General features: G+C 41.0%; 1 protein-coding gene across 1 annotated transcript in view; it reads right to left on the reverse strand.

Moving 5' to 3' along the window:
* Nucleotides 1–19,551, reverse strand: part of LOC150086801 (sodium- and chloride-dependent taurine transporter-like) — a 299,102-nt gene extending 279,551 nt beyond the window's left edge. The window contains exon 1 of the mRNA XM_090372759.1: nt 18,969–19,551. Coding sequence (XP_090228885.1) covers nt 18,969–19,161 — 193 coding nt within the window. The 5' untranslated portion in view covers nt 19,162–19,551. The remainder of the gene's footprint in view (nt 1–18,968) is intronic.
* Nucleotides 19,552–19,844: the final 293 nt, after the last annotated feature.

Consider the following 19,844-nt stretch of genomic DNA (forward strand, 5'->3'; position numbering starts at 1 on the left):
TGCCCTTACTGAGGCAGCACTCCATTTCATTCACCTAATAAAGTAGCCATTCGGTGTAATATGAACAGATAGGCCAAAACATAAGTACATGAAAACTGAAATACAGGATGGTCCGGGCTAGAGGTATCCAAAAATACACACATATATCTTAGCATCTATAAGGTGTATTAAAATAATTTTTTTGTTATTATACTGAGTAACTCACCAAGTTTTTATGAAGGCTAGTAAAGTTCAATAACTCGACATATGTCAAAACGATACTCGAGCTCTTGCCAAGTGTTTTCTAGCATCTGAGGCGTTATTAGAGCAACTGCTTCAATGATACGCTGTTTTAAATCGTCCAAATCCCGAAATTTCTCTAGTGTGCCCACAGTGTTTAATAAAGCCTCATGCTTTTTTTTTTCATGGTCATATCTATGGAAAAAAAAATTAACCCATAACAACATTTTTGTGCACTCCTAACCAGACATTGACTTTTGGTATGTCCCTTTCATTTTCGATCACTTGGTGAGGATTCTTCGTACCCCCCAAATGCGGCAAAATGTGACGAAACAAATCTTGGAGAGATTTTCTGTTGACTGTGCTTTCGTTTGAGAAAATATGGGTGATTCTCGCATTATAAGCCGTTATTTTTGAATACTTCTAGCCCGGACACCCTGTATCTTTGCTGATTCAGGTGCTGTTAAAAATAGGCTGCACATTTGAAATCAACATTAGAAAATTCACCACGTCCGGCATATTTCTATCGAAAAATTCTTCATTGATATTTAGTATTTCTGTCTGTTGTGAAATACTTTTATGTTACGAAAAGTTCATAGAATGACTCTCCTTCCAGCAGTGTGTTGCATCTTCCTTTTTGTTTTTCTATCTGAAATCCGTATAATTTTGTCGTGTTTGATTGTGCAGTATAAATTTTCCTTTGACAGCGGGAAAAAGAGCAGATTCATACATTGAAAACTGTATGGAGCCAGACATGTACCGGACCACCGTTTGTTTGCGCGTGTGCATCAAAATTTGTGCGATTATGGGTCATTTAGAGGTAACAGGAGTAGTGCGGGAAGACCATGTGCGACGCGAAATCCCGCCATAGAAGAAAGTGTGTTGAATGCTGTCCAGAATAATCCTACTACCAGCACACGTGCCGTTGCCTCTGCCTTAGGAGTGTCTCGTTGCATTGTACAGCGTGTCTGGCACGACGATTCCTTACACCCCTTTCATCTCCAAAGGGTTCAGTTACTGCTCCCCCAAGATCATCCTGCACGTGTGGCTTTTGCGCAGTGGTTTCTCCAAAAAAGTGTTCAAGACCTGAATTTTCCAGCCTATTTCACTCGGGAAGGCTTATTCAATCAGCACGATGCTCATGTGTGGGCTCACGACATCCCAAACGGTGTGCGCCCCCATGCGACACAACATCGCTTCGCAATAAATGTGTGGGCAGGTATGGTCGGTGACTACTTAGTCGGCCCATACCTGTTACCATCCCGCATGAACTCCGCTAAATATCGGATCTTTCTTTGAACAAGTTCTACCAGGGTTACATGACGATGTTCCAGCAAATGTGAGACGCAACATTTGGTTTCAACATGACGGGGCGAGTGCCCATTATGTAAGGTGTGTTCGTGACCATTTGAACGGGCGTTTTGGCCGTCGATCGATTGGCCGTGGTGGACTCGTTGCCTGCCCCCCCCCCACCCCCCGCTCACCTGATTTATCGAGCCTTGATTTCTTTCTGTGGGGGGGGGGCCCTCAAATCTATCGTGTACGAATCGTCTGTGGAGACGGAAATGGATCTCGTGGCGAGACTCGACTGCGCTGCTGCTACTGTCAAAGAAACTCCAGGTGTGTTCGACCGTGTCCGCCAATCCATGCTGCGTCGGTGTCACGCATGCATCGCGTCTCATGGTGGAACCTTCGAGCATCTGTTGTAGCATCATGAAATGCATCCATCTCGTACTCCATTGTTAATATTATGTCAAATTAATGTTTGCCACTAATTACTGTCTTGTGTCATTTCTGCTTCTTGTGCCTCTGCTACTACTTTCCCGTGACGTTTCCGGTTCTGGGTTCCTATGCGATTCACATTCCTTTAGATGTTACCTACCTCCCCTAATCGTTTGTACCAATATTTTTGAGACACCCTGTATATATAATTAAAAGATATATGAATGATCAGTTTGATCATATGAATTCTGCTGGACACATTAGTTTCTTAAAGAAAAAGCAATGCGACTGCTTCTGAGCCTTACTAACTGAACCATGATGTGAAGAAAAAGTTCTCCTGTCTTCTAGAGAATTCAAACCACGAACTTTTCCACACTGTATGGAACAGCGATTATGATCACTGTGTTGGTCCCCCAAGGGCGACGAGGCTTGCCGAAATTATGCAAATTTCACCATTTGAAAGTAAAGAGGCGTCATTATTTTTCCGCGGTAGTTTTATGAATTGAGTACAACTCTAGGCGGTGGGCGATATTAAATCAGCTGCGCAGTAATTATTTTACGGCTTGCGTCAAGGCTTTTTCCGGTTGTTACTCGAAGTTATTGGAGTAACAACTCGAGGTTATCTCCTTTATTGCGTTGAGCCCAATTTGAACTGTTCATACTACCAGATCTACAGCTCTTGGTACTAGGTTTTACTTCCGTATCCTCCCTCTGAAACTATTCATTACACGAACGAAAATTTCATTGCAAATTTTAAAATATAAATACAAATTCAAATACTCAGTGCATGTTTTATTTATTCTTAAAAATGAATAGCTATCGTTATTTTTAATGAGTACAGATATGAACTATTATTTATAAAACTGTTGTTTAAATATCGTGGATAACTGAAAATTCTGGTGGAACGGGGACATGACCAAGGGTAACTAGGTTTTCTGAATATGGAGCAGTGCCTCGGGTTGCTTGCATCATCTACTACCCCTTTGACTTAATAAAAAATGTTCTATTTATACTCGGGCACGAATACATAAGTCAGAGTGGTTTATGACTAGTTACTTGATAAGAATATTATCCCTGATCATGCTTTGCGGTGGCATGGAACTGAACCACACAACTCAAACGAGTGTATTTTGGTGTTTACCACCCAGCTACAACGAGTACTGTTTTACAGTAGAAGAATTGCCTACGTAACCCTTCTAGCATTCGCTGCTTTCTGCGATAAATACCTCCTTGAGTGATGATACGACTGCTATCACTCCCTCCCCTTCAGTTCTTTCAAGGTCATTCAATTTTGATAAATATCCTAAAAGGCTCCTCAGTTTTCTCTCGCCGTGATTGAAGGCGATTCACTTCCTTCTGATTTCCTGCCTTTGGCAGAAATCTGATGCCATCCAGAATCGCTACAGATGCTAAAAGAACCCCAATTTCTGATACTTATAGCAAGGTATAAAAACTTAATGGTAAAGCTTTAAGGTGCTAGGATGAACTAATTCATGTGTTAAACGAAGCCGTTTTTATTTGCCGAGAAGGCCCCAAGAAGGTTGCTGTAGGTTTTTGGTATACTTCCACTGCATGCTATTTTTGGCACACATCCAAAATCTTTTCACACGATTTGTAAATTTTTTGCACATACTCGTAAGGAGCACATTTGTTAAGATTCCAGTGTTTTCTCTGACAAAAACGCTTCTTCCGAAAACTTCATTACGTAGCTAAAGGAGAGTTGAATTTATAATGTGGAATTATAATATTTTATAATATAATAAAATGGCGATTACCTTTAAATCACCACATATCTGCCACTCGTAAGAGTGTCCACCTAAGGGATGTTCTCCATATTTGTGTATGTTTCTTTTTTGGGTACGGCAGCATATTTCCATTGTTTGATAACACAGCCATAAGACTAACCTTAGCGTCCATATATAGTCGCCATTCTACGGGAACGTGCCTCATGTTCACTGCTGCCATTAGACCATCAACATCCTTACAAACAGTGAGTTCACCTTCTGCTTGATAGAATTTATCATAGTCTTTATTTCGGGTACGAAATGTTGTCACTTTCACAGAATGATTTAGAAGATTCCATTGTTGTAGCTTCGAGGCCAGAAGCTCTACCCTATTCTTCGGCAGTTTGAGATCCCTGATGAGGTCATTAAGATCACTTTCTGTGATCTCTTGTGGTTGAGGATAAAGGTTTGGACAAAATTGTGGATTACTTGACCTAGACGTCATTACTTGTTCATATGCCACATATCTTTGACTTCCTGATCTTTTCCTTGTATGTTTTCTGGCGTTTGCTAGAGTTATGCTAATCAGGTAGGTAGCCATTTCCTACTTGTCGATGAGGGTTATGTCTGTTCTGCTGTGCAGAATCGTCTTGTGTATTATTATTGCACGGTTCCAGTATAATCTTGTGAATAGAGGTCTATAGTACAGCCTGAGTCTCGTTCTTGTAAACGGCAAACTTTCTTTGATCAGCTGGTATTTTTGTGCTGCCTTCTTGAGTGTAATCCGTCTTGGTGATCACTCTGATTATTATTATGTTGTTCTTATATTATTTCTCCTTGATGGGATTCCATCCCGTAACGGATACTGGTACCAAATGCACAGGTTGGTTGTTGTATCTGATGTTACTGTCGGTCGAGGAAATCTCTGACCGTTTTACAGGTGTTCAAGATTACGAGTTTCTGGAGTTTCTTGTATGTTTTCCTTGGGAGACCTATTGCTGTTAGGCTATTATGTAGGATCTTTGGCACCATACCGGTGGTTGACGCGACGATCGGGATGGTCATAACTTGTTGCATATGCAACATCTCTTTCCTGTCTTAGGTCCGTGTATTTCCTGATCTTTTCCTCATGTATTTTCTGGAGATTGCCAGTGTTAGGCACCGCTATGTCAATGAGATAGGTAAATCTTCAAATAGGCCTCTGGGGTTGGGAATATTTATGTTCACAATAACTGCACGATCCTACACAAACCGTTATAAACTTTTATTAAATAAAATAAATTAGAGTTGTGTTGTATTAAGATAATAAAATGAATTAAAATAAATAAAATGAATAGTACAATTACACCGGATAAAACTGATAAAATAAGATACCTGTCTGTACAATAAAAATATAAAATAAAATTAAAACAATGTATATAAAACACCGGATAAAAGCAATAAAACATCCATAAAAGCGATAAAATTCAAGCTTTCAGAGGCGTCTGCCTCCTTTTTCAACAGTGAAGCTTATTGTACAGTACATCCTTAAATATCAGCAGGCTCACGGTTCACAGCACATGTTTCCACAGGAGCAGCGCACTGAAACCGGGAATGGCTCGGGAGCGTGCCAGGTGGAACCGTGAATCCCGTCCATCCTGTCCAGCTTCGAAGAGGAGATGAAATGAATGCGGATTCCCCTGTCTCTATTAATAGTATTACTCTCAGAGGAGCAATTCGCAAGCTCTCGAGCCACTTGCAATCCCAAAATCTGTGTCCATCGACGATAACTGCTTCTTCAGGAGAGATTTGATGGTTCTCTTCCCAGAAATGCTCTGCCACAGCAGACCTCCCATAATCCGCGGTCTTTATCGCGCTGATATGCTCTCCCCCTATTCTCTGATTTGTGGTCTCGTGTTTGCTATGGAGGTTGTCTCTCTTGAGGGCGCTCTTCACTTTTCCAGTCAATTTATTACTCCTATTATCCCGGTGGTACTGGGCCAATTGATCTATCTTGGCTCTTAATTCTGATATCTTCTGCTGAAAAATCTTAGATATTCTGGTTCTCCTGATGAACCAGGTTTAACCAAAAATGAAGTTAACACTGGTATCATGTCTTTGAAGTCGGGCAAATGTCCTGGTTTTGATGGATTGGAAGTTGAGATCATTAAGCGTTCCTGGAAAATATTCCCTGATGTCTTTATTTATCTCTTTAACACCTGTCTTCGTGATGGAATCTTCCCTTCTGTTTGGAAAATTGCTGTACTTAAAATACTAATTAAGGGACCTGATAAACCGCTTGATTCTCCATCTTCCTAAAGGCTTACTGCCTGTTCTTGGCAAGACTTTTGAAAAACTTATTTCAAAACGTCTTATGTCTGCTTATACATATAGACGACTTATCTCCATTGCTCAGTTTGGCTTTGTCAAAGGTCGTGGTACTGAAGGCGCTATTCATAAGTTGTTGGATTATCATGATCTCTCCCCCTCTAAATATGTTCTGGGTCTCTTTGTGGACGTTAAGGGAGCCTTTGATACACTTTGGTGGCAAAGTGTCCTCGAGTGATCCCGGTAGGTCCAGGTTTCCATGCCTATCTATAATGTTGTAAAGAATTATTTTACGGACCGTCATATTAAAGTCACTTCTGACCTTGAAGAGATTACTCGCTGTGTTACTAGGGGCTGCCCACAGGGGTCTATTCTTGGACCCCTGTGTTGGAATATTGTTTTTGATAGTTGGCTTTCAAAATCCTTTGATAATGTTAGCATGGTTGCTTATGCAGACGATTTGACTATCAACATTAATGGAAAATCTAGAAAATGCCTGGAAGATACAGCTAACTTTGTAATGAAAGAACTTTTTAATTGGACATCCATACATAAATTACAAGTGTCGACTGCCAAGACTTGTCAGATGCTGCTTAAGGGCAAATTGGATCCGGATCGGTAGCCAACTGTAAAATACAATGGTCTCCCTATTCGCTTCTACTCTACTGTCAAGTATCTTGGTATCTGGCTTGATGATCGGGGTAGTTTCTTGCATCGTATCAGGTACATTAAGGATATGTGTAAAATCTTAATGGCCAGATTAAAACAAATTGCTAAAAAAGACTGGGGTATCAGAGCACACACGCTTCGAAAATATTATGATTGCATCTTTTTAGCCATCATTTTGTACGGTGGGTTTGATAATAGCAACCTTATTTGCAGGGAAACCCCAAAATGGGGTTACCGTGCAAATAAGGTTGCTGTTATCAAACAACTTCTGCAGGCTCAAAGAGCTGCTCTTATCTCGATCATGCAAAACTACATCTACATCTGCTCTTCAGGTAATGCTAGGTTGACTCCCAATACACTTTGAAGTGCAATATCGATACCTTCTATATCATCTAAAAAGACGTTACCCTGCTACCATTAGTGGTTTTACCTTGAATCTTGATGAAAATTTTTCCTCTGAAAAGAAGAGGATCAGAGTGCATTTTAATAATATGTGGCAACAGGATTGGTCTAATTCTTCTGTTGGTGCTGCTACTAGAGGTTACTTCCCCATCGCCAAGGAATTTCAGAAGAAAGAAACACTTTGGTTATCTCTTAGCCTTTCTGCTACTTTTCTCCTTACTGAACATGGGAGCTTAAACTTCAAACTCTTCTCGTTTGGTCTTTCGGACTCCGCTTTGCCATTGTGGTGCTACTGAAACTGCAGATCGTGTCCTTTTCGACTGTCCTACCTATTGTGACCTGAGACTTGATTTACACTGTGCCATTCCAAACTTCTTTATTGAAAACAAGGAACTGATTGTTCAAACTAAAGAGTTTTTTATTCTGTTTAATTCTTATGACAATAGGGCCTTCAAAAGAAGTGTTATTCGTGCCTCAATACTGCCTCACTAATAGTGAAGTTTCTTCCGTGAGATCCTTATCACCTTTTAAAGTTTTGGAACTTTCACTGTTGGAAGCCTCTTACTATGTTGAGAACTGAGAACTTTCATCTCTTGAAAGCCTCTGTTTTCATATACTGCTTTTGTATGCTAACAGTTTTTCTTGTTAATAGTTTTTATGTAAACTGAGAACTTTCATCTTTTGGACGCCTCCGTTTCATTTTCTGTTTTTGTATGCTGACAGATCACGTGTTGATATTTTAATAATATATATGTTCATATGTTAGTTGCACAGATATTTAAATGAGTGGTACTTCTTGTTTTGTACCACTTCATTATAAAAATACAAAAATATAAAAATTTATATTTTTATATATAAATTATAAAAATGTAAAATATGCATCATTCTGAATGGCAATGGTTCCAGTAGGATAGCATTGATTGTTTTGTTTTGCTTTATTTCCGCTTGTTGCTCCTCCCTCGGCATTTTTAAATCTTCTTTCAAGACCCCCCCCCCCCTTGTATAATCAGTTGCTACTTTTGAGCTGTTTCACATTTTAATTTTCCCAGCTGCTCTGAGCTGTTGGTGTATATCCTTGTATTATATCTCTGCATATACTTATTAATTTGAATTTTTATCACATATGTGTATTAATACTATATTATATGGATAATATTAATATTATCCATATAATTTGTACTTTTCTTCATGCGATGACCACACTTTTACGTATTCTGTATATATAACTGATTTATTTTTTATATATGGCTGTTTGAACCTTGTGGTTTAATAATTAAGAGTTTTATTAGTTAGACTTCCCCTTCTAATTTAGATGCATAATGATAACCTTGTTGGGTGTGGCAGGCAACACCATTTTCCACCCTCCACTATCTTTTATCTTCTTTTTTTGCTTAAATTCTACTGTCTTCTCCTTCTGAGAAATACATCTGTGATTTTTCACTACTTTCTGTAGATAATTTTGTTTAGTTACTCTTCTCTCTCCACATGATGTTAAACTGCGGCTAATGCAGAAATCCTGGGGTCCGCCAATCAATAAATAAGAAAAAAAAAAAGAAAAAAAAGAATCTTCTGCTGAAGTCTTCTTTTCCAAGCGGGCGGTTCCTTGTTTTTTTTTTTTTTTTTTTTCGTTTCTTCTGCTTCTGGTCTCTCGTTTCTCTCCCATTAATCGTAGTGGCTGCTATGGCAGCACGGTATACAGCTGTGTGGATGGCCACCAGCTTTGCACCGTTGTTGTCCAGGCAATGTGGTATTATTTGCCGAGTGAACTGGTCTGTGACTCTTATTGTTACTATTATACTCTTATATTATCTCTCCCTGATTGGGGGATTCCACCCCGTGACGGGTATTGCTACCAACTACACAGGGTGGTTGTTGTTTTTTTCTGCCTGTTACTGTTGGTCGAGAAACTCTCTGACTATCCTACGGGTGTTCGGGATTGCGACTTTCTGGAGCTTCCTTGTAGGTATTCTCTGGGAGACCTATTACTGCTAGGCTGTTATGCATAAGTGTCTTTGGCACCATACCGGTGATTGATACAAAGATCGGGATGGTCGTTACTTGTTGCATATGCCACATGTCTTTGATCTCCTGTCTTAGGTCCATGTACTTCGTGATTTTCTCCTCGTGGATTTTCCCTTCGTGGTTGCCAGTGTTGGGCACTGCTGTGCCAATCAGATAAGTAGCATTTTCCTCCTTGTCGACACGGATTATGTCCTGTCTGTTGTGTGGGATTGTCTTGTCCATTTTTTATGGCGCGGTCCCAGTACAGCTTGTGGGTTGGGGTCTATAGTATACTGGCTGAGGTTGTACTTGTAATACAGTACACTTTCTTTGATCAACTCGTATTTTCTCGCTAGCTACTGATGTATTATCCTGGCTACCTGGTCGTGTCTACGAGTGTACTGTCTGCGGGATCACCTTGTATCCCGCGGTGATATGCTGGATCATTTCTGAGGCGAGGCGGAGTCGTCGACATGAATCCTTCAGTCTCGGGGTAGAGCGTCCCGCCCCAGAGCCATGCATTGGAAGCCATTTTATCTATATGATCATTGTAGTGTCTGCCATGGAGTGTCATCTTTTCCCATCTTTCTAGCTTCGTTTGTGTCGTTTGAGCGGGAGGGGACTCCTCGCTTAGGTTGAGTCGGATATATCGCTTTCGTTATGGCCAGGTAGAGTGCTGCTGTGTTTTTCTGGAAATTATCCTTCAAGTTAACTATCGTTGTTTTCTGTTGCTCGATGATGTCTATCAGGCCCCTTCCTCCATGTTTCTGAGCTATTGTCAGTTTCTCCACGGCTGACTTCGGATGGTGTTTGGCGGCTCTTGGTCATCGTTGTCCTTGTCTTTCTCATGATTTCTTCCTGCTCGGTGTTATTCCAATCGATGATCCGAGGGAGTATGTTAGCACTGGGACTGCATAAGTGTTCATGGCTTTAACCGTGTTCCCTCCGTTTAGTTTTGCTCTCAGCAGGCTTCTGAGTCTCTGGTGGTATTTTTCGGTCAAGCAGGCCTTGATTTCATTGTACTGTAACTTCTGAGCCTACCTCATCCCCAGGTATTTATAGGTCTCTCCCTCTGTCATGGCTTTGATGTCTTTACCAGTCTGCAACTGGGAGTTTTGGCCGACTAATTTTCCCCTAATGCAATCCGTGGGTCTTGCATTTGTCTAGACCAAATTCTATCCTGATATCATTGAATTTTTCGGTGATCCAGAGTTGTTTCTTGGTTGCCGCGTACAGCTTGATGTCATCCGTGTACATCATATAGGTGACGGTGTACAGGTTTTTCTTTCCTTCTTTGAGGTTATATCCATACTTGTTGCTGTTGAGAATGGTGGATAACGGGCGGAGTGTTATTATTATTGCGAGTAATTTACACAGCGAGAAGGCGAAGAGGACATAATATAAAATTAAGGTGCATCCATCTGAGTGAGATTCACATATGCATAAGGAGTGATGTAACATTTCGATTAATCGCCTTCTGTTGTTCAGTTAAGTCTGTCAAATCCCTCCCTCCTTTCAGGTCTGTAGTCAGTCCCTATATGACCAATTTCGGATGGTGACGTCTGCCCTAAGTCATTATTGTCCCGGTCGATTTCATAACCTCCTCCAATTCAGTCTATGGTCCAGAAGGAGTATATTAGTAGTGGAACTGTATAGATGTTTATGGCTCTGACCATGTTCCTGCCATTCAGCTTTGATTTTAGCACGCTTCTCAGTCTCTGATGGTATTTCTGAATGAGGTGGGCCTTAACTCTTTGGGTTCTAGCTGTTGAGCGTACATCATCCCCATATTTGTAGGTCTCTCCCTCTGTCATGGCTTCAATCACTTCACTGATCTTCATCTGGTAGTTCCAGCCGACTGGATTTCCTTGATGCAGTCCGCGGGTCTTCATTTGTCTAGGCCAAATTGCATCCTGAGGTTAGTGCTGAACTCTTCGCATAGAGCTAGATGTCTCGGTTGCTGCATGGTTTGGTGTCATCCTTGTTCATCAGGTGAGAGAGAGGATGTGCAGGTTTTTCCTCCATTTTTGGTATATCCGTACTTGCTGTTTTTGGCCATGGTGGACAGTGAGTTGAGTGTTAGACAGTAAAACGGTGGGCTGAGAGCATTTTCCTGGAAGATTCATCTTCTGATGGAGATCTGTCTATTTGTGATATTTCTAACCTTGATAGGGGTCCTCTCTTTCACTATAGTTACTTCTAGGAAGTGTGTCAGCGTGGGGTTGACTTTATAGATCTTAAGTGTCTATCAGCCAGCTATGAGTCAAGACCTTGTACATCGTTGGGAGACAGGTGATCGGCCTGTATTTCGCCGGGTTTCTTGTATTTTGGTCTTTAGTCTTCAGATATGATTTGAGTCAGAGACTCTGGGTTTGTATCAGTTTGCCTTATCACCTGGGTGAACTGTGCTATGTGCAGCTGAATTTTCAGGAATAGATAACATCCACAGCTACTGTACCAGTAGTTGTGGATGTTACCTATTCCTGAGGTTTTTTACCGTAGAAGGCTCTCTGGTTTTTCATGAAATATCCGGTTTTCTGTTTTGCTTTGGACATTCTCCATTGGCGAAGTCTCTTACTGAGTGCCAGGAGGTTCTGCTTGAGAGTATCAAGGTAATCTTCGACTTTCCGATTATAGGTCTCGTGTTTGCTGTTGTCTTTCTTTCTTGAGAGTGGTCTTCACTTTTTTTTTGATCAACTCTTTTTCACTCTGCCGGTACTGGGGGTAGTTGTTCTATCTTCACTCTTGGCTTTTCTATTTGCTGCCGTAGCCCTCTTTTCCAGACTGGTGGTTCCTTGTTTTTGCACTTTGTGTTCTGTTTGTTTCTGGTTTGTGTTCTGTTCTGTTGGTTTCTGGTTTCTCTTCTGTTCAACCTGGTGACTGCTAAAGCGGCACAGTAAATGGCTGTGGAGATGGTACCTGGTCATACTTTTGAGGTAATCTGCCTTTATTCGTCGATTGAAGTGGTCTGTGACGACACCGAATTCTTTTGGGTCTCTGCTTCAGTATGGTTTAGGGTACCTGTGGGGTTCATTCCCTGGAATTCTGCTGGGGTCTTCCCTCGCCTTTCTTCTATTCTGGATATCGCGACCTCGTCTGTTGCTGCTTTGGGTTGTAGCTCTTGTACTTGGTGTTCCTCCTCCAGTTCTGGTTCGGTTGTATTCATGTTCTTTGTAGTCGGTCGCGCATATCCTGCTTGGTTTTTTTCAGACTGCAGGAGCTATTAGATTCTTCGTGGTCTTTGGTCTGCTATTCGGTAACCTGAACAGTTGGGAACCGTTCCAACCGCTTGGTAAGAGTGTAAAGTGTGTTTAGAGTCAAACGGCACCAGGGGTTTCTCCCATCTCCGCGTTGTTTTCATTGTAGGTGAATCAGTTCGCTGGGAAATGCCAGAGATTTAAAAGTGTATGTGTAGTGTCATGTACCGTTGTTCATCTGGTCGTTTAGCCGCTGGACCCCTGCTGAGGCCCAACGTTGTCCCACTTTTGCCCCGTGGAGGCAGACCAGGAAACACCAGTAGACTAAGATTTACTCTGGCAGGTCCTGCCGCTTAATTTCTTGAGATTTCGGCGGCTAGGACCTTAAAAAAAAAGAGAGAGAAAATTTTTTTTTTTTGGTAAATTCGATGAGGAATAACGCTACATTTCTGAAAGGCCGAATGTATGGCCGAAAAACGTAATTTGGAGATGATTAAATCAATTCCGACGTATAGGGAATTCGCTTACGTATGTGCGGTAGAGTGGATGGAGTCGAGAGAGCTGATCCCAAGTCACAGTGGGGCATGCCATGCCCCACCAGAAGGGAAAGTGGGAACGGCGAGGAGGGGAGAAGACAGTAAGACCGTCTCCTCCTCGCCGAGGATAGGGGGGTATTAAAGATGGAGGCTGGGGCGTCCTCTTCAAGTCGCCAAATGGGTTTGGCAGCTGCGCTGCGTTAAGTCTCTTTTCTTCAGTGTCTAGTCGATTTCAGTCCATTCGCTCATGGGGTAAGCCCCGTCCTTGTGTTTTTCACTTTCTTATCTCGGGGTTTTTCTCTGTAGTAACTCCGTTGGATAGTATTTTATGGTCTTGTACAGTTTAACTTGTGGTGGTCTTTCGTCAGACACGATTTATGGTAATTAGTAGTTTTCTCCTTTCGAACCACTTGGTGTGGGGTGTAGTCTCGTTCTGTATATTGTCATGTCGGTCTTTAATTTCGTAGTATGTTCGCAATATGAATGTATTTATTTCGATGCGCCACTTCATGCGTTGACTCTTACTTCTTTCCTTCCTTCCAGGTTGGCCACTTACACAGAAAGCACTTCCAGTTGTTTGGGTGTGTGGTCTTGCCCTTCACTTGTAGTAGCCGTACTGGGTATAGTGTCACTTGCTCCACTGTCGTCCTTGGAACACTGTCTACAACTTTATGAACCGACCCCTCTGCCTACATCACGAATGCGAGTGACTTTATCCTGCGTCATTCGATGCAGTATGTTCAGTATTTCTACTTCTCATCTTCATCCAACTATGGATGTGGATTTGTTTAGATTTGACCAGTGGTGGGTGGAAATTACTTGGAGAGACACCAGATGACGCCACTCTCTCAGCCATCACTTCTGCATTGGGAGGTAGGTCCGATGAAGCGACTTCAGCGATTTTTTTTCTCCCTTTCAATTTTTTTATTATCTTTTTCCGCCTATGCGGCGGTATTTGAACTCGGGTCCATCACATTGGTGGTCTGTCGTAATCACTGGGCTAATCGTGCACCTTATTATCAGTTTAACAAAATTCTAATAATAATACAATACAATTTTATTTATATATATATTTTTTCCCCCACAAATCAGAACCACCGCTGGACGTACACGTGCCAAAAGTGTGTACTGTTTACTATTTGAGGTACCCATTTATGGTTATATACAGAGGACGTGGGCATGACCTGTGAAAGTTTATTCAAAACGTTGAAATAATATACAAACACTCAAGTTATACTTCAAAGTTGCAGTCCGGTTATAATAGCACCCACTTTTTATAATATAATTTTATTGTTGGTTACTATCTTTTCTCTTATCGTCAGAATAGAAAAAAAAAGTTTTTGCTTTATTTCCTCAATACAAACGTTTACATTTGAGTAGGATTTTCTGATACACATGCTATGTGAGGAATGCAGTATTTGGAGTTAAGAAAAGGTAATTGATTCGTTAGAAGGATGTGCAGGAGCGTTATCTAACTATACATTGTCTTAACGTTTTCATTTGCATTTAATCTTTCTTTTTGAATGATATTACTTCAACAAAGTGATTGAAAACTATTCTGAAAATGCATCATTTAATTCTCGATCTGGATTATTAAAGGCTGATTAGGATCCGAATTAGTGAAGTCCGATAATTGGGGAAATAGCAATTTGCTCTTCGCTGCTAACTAAATCAAGATAACTTTGGCTCCTAGGCAAAAGTATATGATATCTGTAAATTGTGTGTGTTCCACGACTCAGCTTGTTGTAGATTATAACAACCCTAGTCGAATACTGGAAAAACTTCCGAGAAGTAGCCATTTCCCCCTTCGAGAGCGGTTTCCCCTTCCTTCTCCAATGAAAACGTGATCAACTTCCTTGCGTTTTGAATGAGAATCAAACCCGGATCTTTCCTCTCCAATGAGGTAGCGAGTGAGAAATCGACTCTGCTAGAGATGCCATAGAAGAAAATTTAGTTAGGTGAGTTTGTTTTTACTATCAATGGATAAGTGACTGGTTGTGTCGCACGTGCACTTTTACTGAAAACTTTTACTGTGTGTGTGTGTGTGCGCGCGCGCGCACACACACACACACACACACACACACACACACACACACACACACACACACACACGGGATATATATAAATGTAATCAGATTACATTTGAAGAATTTACACATCCTGTCCCTCTTCTCAAATATCTACTGGTGGTGGATATTTGAGAAGAGGAACAGGATGTGTAATTGTTCTATAAGGGTTGGGAATTGTTTTGAAATGGCACCTTTCTATATCGATATATAGAAAGAAATGGATGGATAAATAGAACCTTGGTCTATTCCAGTATTAGTCGAAAAGCCTGAGAATAGTCATTCGCGATCTCATGTGCAGTGAACCACCAGAAGAAACGGGCTAACTGATCGCAAAGTGGCAGGATATAGACCATTCAATGGGAAATGTCAAGGGTAACTGCTTCATGTTTCTAAACTTTTCCTGGCATTTGTTCACAGGCGAGTGACGTCAGGAAGAAAATCCTCTGTAGTCGACACAGAGAATCCATATTGGCGGCCATTAATCGGACGGGAAGTTTTTTAAGGTAGTGTAAAGGTTGGATGTTTGTGGCCGGTTCCGTTACTTCAGAGACAAGATCAGTAAGAGCTATACGGTTCTGTATAACTGGATGGTTGTTGTTGTTTGGTTTTTAGGAGCATTAGCAACTAAGGCCATATTGCTCCAGGGATATGCGGTGGTCATTCCCTGACCTTTCCGCATCTTCCGTATTTGGTGGTGACGGGCTCGAACCCCGGTCTAATCAAGAAGCGTGTGCTACGCACTGCTGCTCCTGCCCACCTGGCTACGGAGATGCCTATAACTGGATGGTAAAATTTTTCTCCCATTATTGAAACAGACTGGAAAAACTGTATTTACATACATGTATCGGCACAAATCGCGAAACATTTTATAAATTTTATGACGTATATCACCTGTTTACATTTATACAGTAATATACGGTTAGAAGGATGTTCTCGTGGGTGCACGAATTATTTCGTTGTATCAAAATTTAATTCTAATGTATATAGCCAGACATTATTTGTATAAATAAATTCTGCTACACTTTGCTGATATATAGAGGTAGTCATTTCCGGTTTATTTCACTTAAATATGAACTTTAAAATCAGTCAATAAATAATAATACTGCTAAATGCGTATGCTACAAAAATAAAAATATTTTGTTCCATATGTTATTTATAAGAAATATCACACATTCAGAAATACGGTTTTAACCTAATACTTCGTAGGTCCTCCTTTTGCCCTCAGTACAGCAGCTATCCGACGTGGTATTGATTCAACAAGATGTCGGAAGCGTTCGGGGGGTATGGCCAACCAAGCTGTGCATAATGCAGTCAGCAATGGAGGTGATTGGTTTATCCAAATGCCTGATATGCCTTACCATAGTGTCCCACAAGTGCTCTATGGGATTGATATCGGTGGAGTTCGGAGGCCAATCGATATGCTGGAAGTCAGAACTGTGTTCCTCAAACCATTCCTGCACAACAAGTGCCCGATGGCTCGGTGCATTATCGTCTTGGAAGACACCATCGCCATTCTGGAAAAAGTGTAACATAGCGGGGTGTACACAGTTAGCAAGTAGTTGACGATAGCGGCGACCACTGATACGTTGGTTGTTCCACATGCACCAGGGGTCCAAATTCCTGCAGTGAAACATGCCCCACATTATACAACCGCCGGCGCCTCCGTAGCCAGGTGGGAAGGAGCAGCAATGCATAGCACACGCTTCTTGATTAGACCGGGGTTCGAGCCCGTCACCACCAAATACGGAGGATGCAGAAAGGTCAGGGAATGACCCCCGCATATCCCGGAGCAATATGGCTTTAGTTGCTTATGCTCCTAAAAATCAAACCAACAACAACATATACAACCGCCTGCACTTTTGATACTATGCATGATGGATCAAGGGACTCATGTTGTTGACGCCAAATCTGTACACGAGCATCCACAATGTAGAGTAAATAACGTGACTCATCCGACCAGTACACCTTCTTCCAGTCTTCTAACGTTCAACTTGTATACTCTTTGCACCAGGTGAGTCTTTTACGCCGATGAACCTTGGTTAGGAGAGGATGCCGTAGGGATTGTCTGCTGGTATAGCCCATACATGCGAGCGTTCGACGCGTGCTCATGCCAGATATTGTTCCGGATTAGCCCATGTTGTATTTGGTAATCAACTCTCGAATAGTGCTTCGCCTGTACGAGTCGTCGGACCCGGTACTCGCCCCCTAACATCAACCTTTCGCTGAGCTTTGCAGTTTTGCCGTCGGGTCGTTGTTTGATCAATTTTACGCTAGTTCTGGTACACTTTAACAACGGCGGCTCTCGAACACCCCACCAGTTGAGCTGGTTGGGAAATTGAGGCACCAGCTCGTCGAGCTCCCACAATCTTTCCTTTATCAAAGTCCAATAAATCCTTCCTTTTTTACCCATCACGCTCGGAATTTTACTACATGCTGAGAACCACTGACACCTTATCTATGCTACGTAAGTCGCCTAACCCCTCCGCACTCTCGTACCTCACGTGGTCAACGGGTCGCATTCAGTTTTCATAGGGGTGGTCATAATTCAGTGATCACTCAGTGTACATGTACAGAATATGTAAGCCTTAATTAAAGAGACAACGATCGCTGTATTGTCTAGTGGATATTACAAAGGAAACACATTAAAAATATATCACAATGCCAGTTTTGACTTTTAGTTGATTACAGGCAAATATTTTTGTAACAGTGAGCAAATATTTTTGTAACATCATTCGGGATACAATGTTGATTAATTTATTTAATATAGGCGCCGTAATTATCAAAGATTTTAAGGAAAAAGTGTAGAGTTGCTGTTGAGACACTTTCACATCAATTGAATTACAACGACATCAAAGATATATATAAAAAAATAAAATGAAAATTAAATCATATGCCATTATAAAAAAAAAAATCACCTTTCCAGTGGGACAATAGACATTTATTTTCCAGAGAATTGACTTAGTATATATCATACAAATCAAATTTGTACACATGGCCAAATGAAATCACTGTGGTCTGTTCTAACGTAATTACATAATTAAGAGCTTGAATCTTTTTTGTCCACAGTATTTCTCCGGATGTCTGCATCTACAAAGGCATATCATTCGATAGGTTTTTATGAGGAGTTTTTGACGTTAATCAGAATTAGGTAAAAATTATATTGTGCGAAATTACGGAATTGAGTGTGTTCGCTTTCGGCCAACTCTCTGTAGCCGAAAGCCGCCTGTACATTACGGTCTGTTAGTAGCTCAATGAAGTTGTAAAATGTAATTCCTGGATGAATGAGTTTGGTGCGTTTATACAGTTTACTTCATTCCTTCAATTCTGTATATCAGTAAAGATATTGGGGATATACATGAGAAAACTAATCACCCGCATAGACTTTCTGGATTATATAAATTATCCACTGAAAATTAAAATATAATTTTATTATCCACTGAAAATTATATTTTCAGTGGATAATTTATAAGTGGAAAATTAAAATATAATTGTTATTTATTAATTAATTGATAAATAAATAACAATAACATTATAATATCGTAATAATATCATAACTGTATTAGATAATTATTTGCCTTACTCTTTCTACAGATATCTTCAGAACTGAGTATTGAAACGACAGTGTCGAAATACATTTCTTTTTAAAGCATTATTTTATGGACTATCAAATGGTGAATGAAACACTGAAGTTCTGCACCATTGTAAATCAAGTAGCGGTTGCGTTACTTCAAATGCCAACAAAGATAAGATGAACGTCACCTTAAGATAAATTATATCGCGGAAACTTTAAAAAAATTGTTTCTTTTTTGATTTTTTTTTTTTTAAACTTCGTTACATAACACGACATTAACAGTGAAGTTGTTAAGGCCCCATCTAGGATTTCGTAATGCTTACAACTTGGCCAAAATATTCTCCCCCACCCACATCTAAATATATTCTTCAATTATAATCAATAGCCATGGCCGTATAGCTCTCTACCCTCAGCTTCGACGTGGAAGCACAGAAACCCAGTTATTGATCGAAGAGGCCTTTCACATCACTCGTAACGATATACAGACGGTAAGGATGAAGAAGAAACAGAGACAAGGTCATGACGTTACTATGACAACGAAAATCACCTACCTCCTCCATTCTTGTAGCAGAGATAAGGGAATCTCCAGACATTGCCGAGGCCGATACAAAAACCCATACAAGAGAGGACGAACTCGATTTTGTTGCCCCATTTCTCCCTCTCTCGGTACTTCTTCTTGGGCGTTTCCGTGGGTTTACCGTTGACGATGATCCCGTCGATGTGGGGTTTCTCCTCACTAGCCATTACTATACCTTGCTTCGCAAAACCACTGTTGCTGTCGTCGTCCTTTGAACTGTTCCGTGATGTAGCCGGCACGGAACGACTGCTGTGATTTAAAAGAATGGAGATGGAATAGATCTCGAGTTAGTTTTACGTTCGAAGGTAGGTTTCCAAGCGAGAAAAAAATTTCTTCCGTTCGAGTCCGCTCCTAATGCTAGTACGACGGTTGCACTGTTCTGTCTAGAAATAGGGATGTCGGAGGCCCTACATTCACGGACGTCTACGTCTGTCTGCCTAGGTATCGTATGCGCGCGCGCTCACGGCAGCGCGTGTCAGTTCTCCCTAGGAATTCTGTCTCGTAACGGAAGAGGCGAGAGTAGCGCTCCTCTTCACTAACTCATATAAGCCAGTTTTGCGTGTCGCCGAGATTTAAATCGTTAAATACATGACCTCAGATCTTTTTCTTTTTTGTTTGTCTGTCTCCGAAGCATGCTAAAGAATGACGAAAAGAGAAGCAATACCCGACAGAGTTTATCAAAGAGCACACAGCTGAATATCTTATTAGCACGATTGCCAGAGCATCTTTCAAGTCTCAGCTAACGTGAGATAATCGCATCTTACTATTTAGTTTATAAAACGTTGAAGGGGAGGAAACTTGAGCAATCTTTTAAGATTTTGATGCTGATAGTATTGTGACAGCATCAATC

The sequence above is a fragment of the Mastigoproctus giganteus genome, chromosome 4 (genome assembly GCF_048544385.1).
Source record: "Mastigoproctus giganteus isolate SK-2022 chromosome 4, ASM4854438v1, whole genome shotgun sequence".
NCBI classification, from domain to species: Eukaryota; Metazoa; Arthropoda; class Arachnida; order Uropygi; family Thelyphonidae; genus Mastigoproctus; species Mastigoproctus giganteus.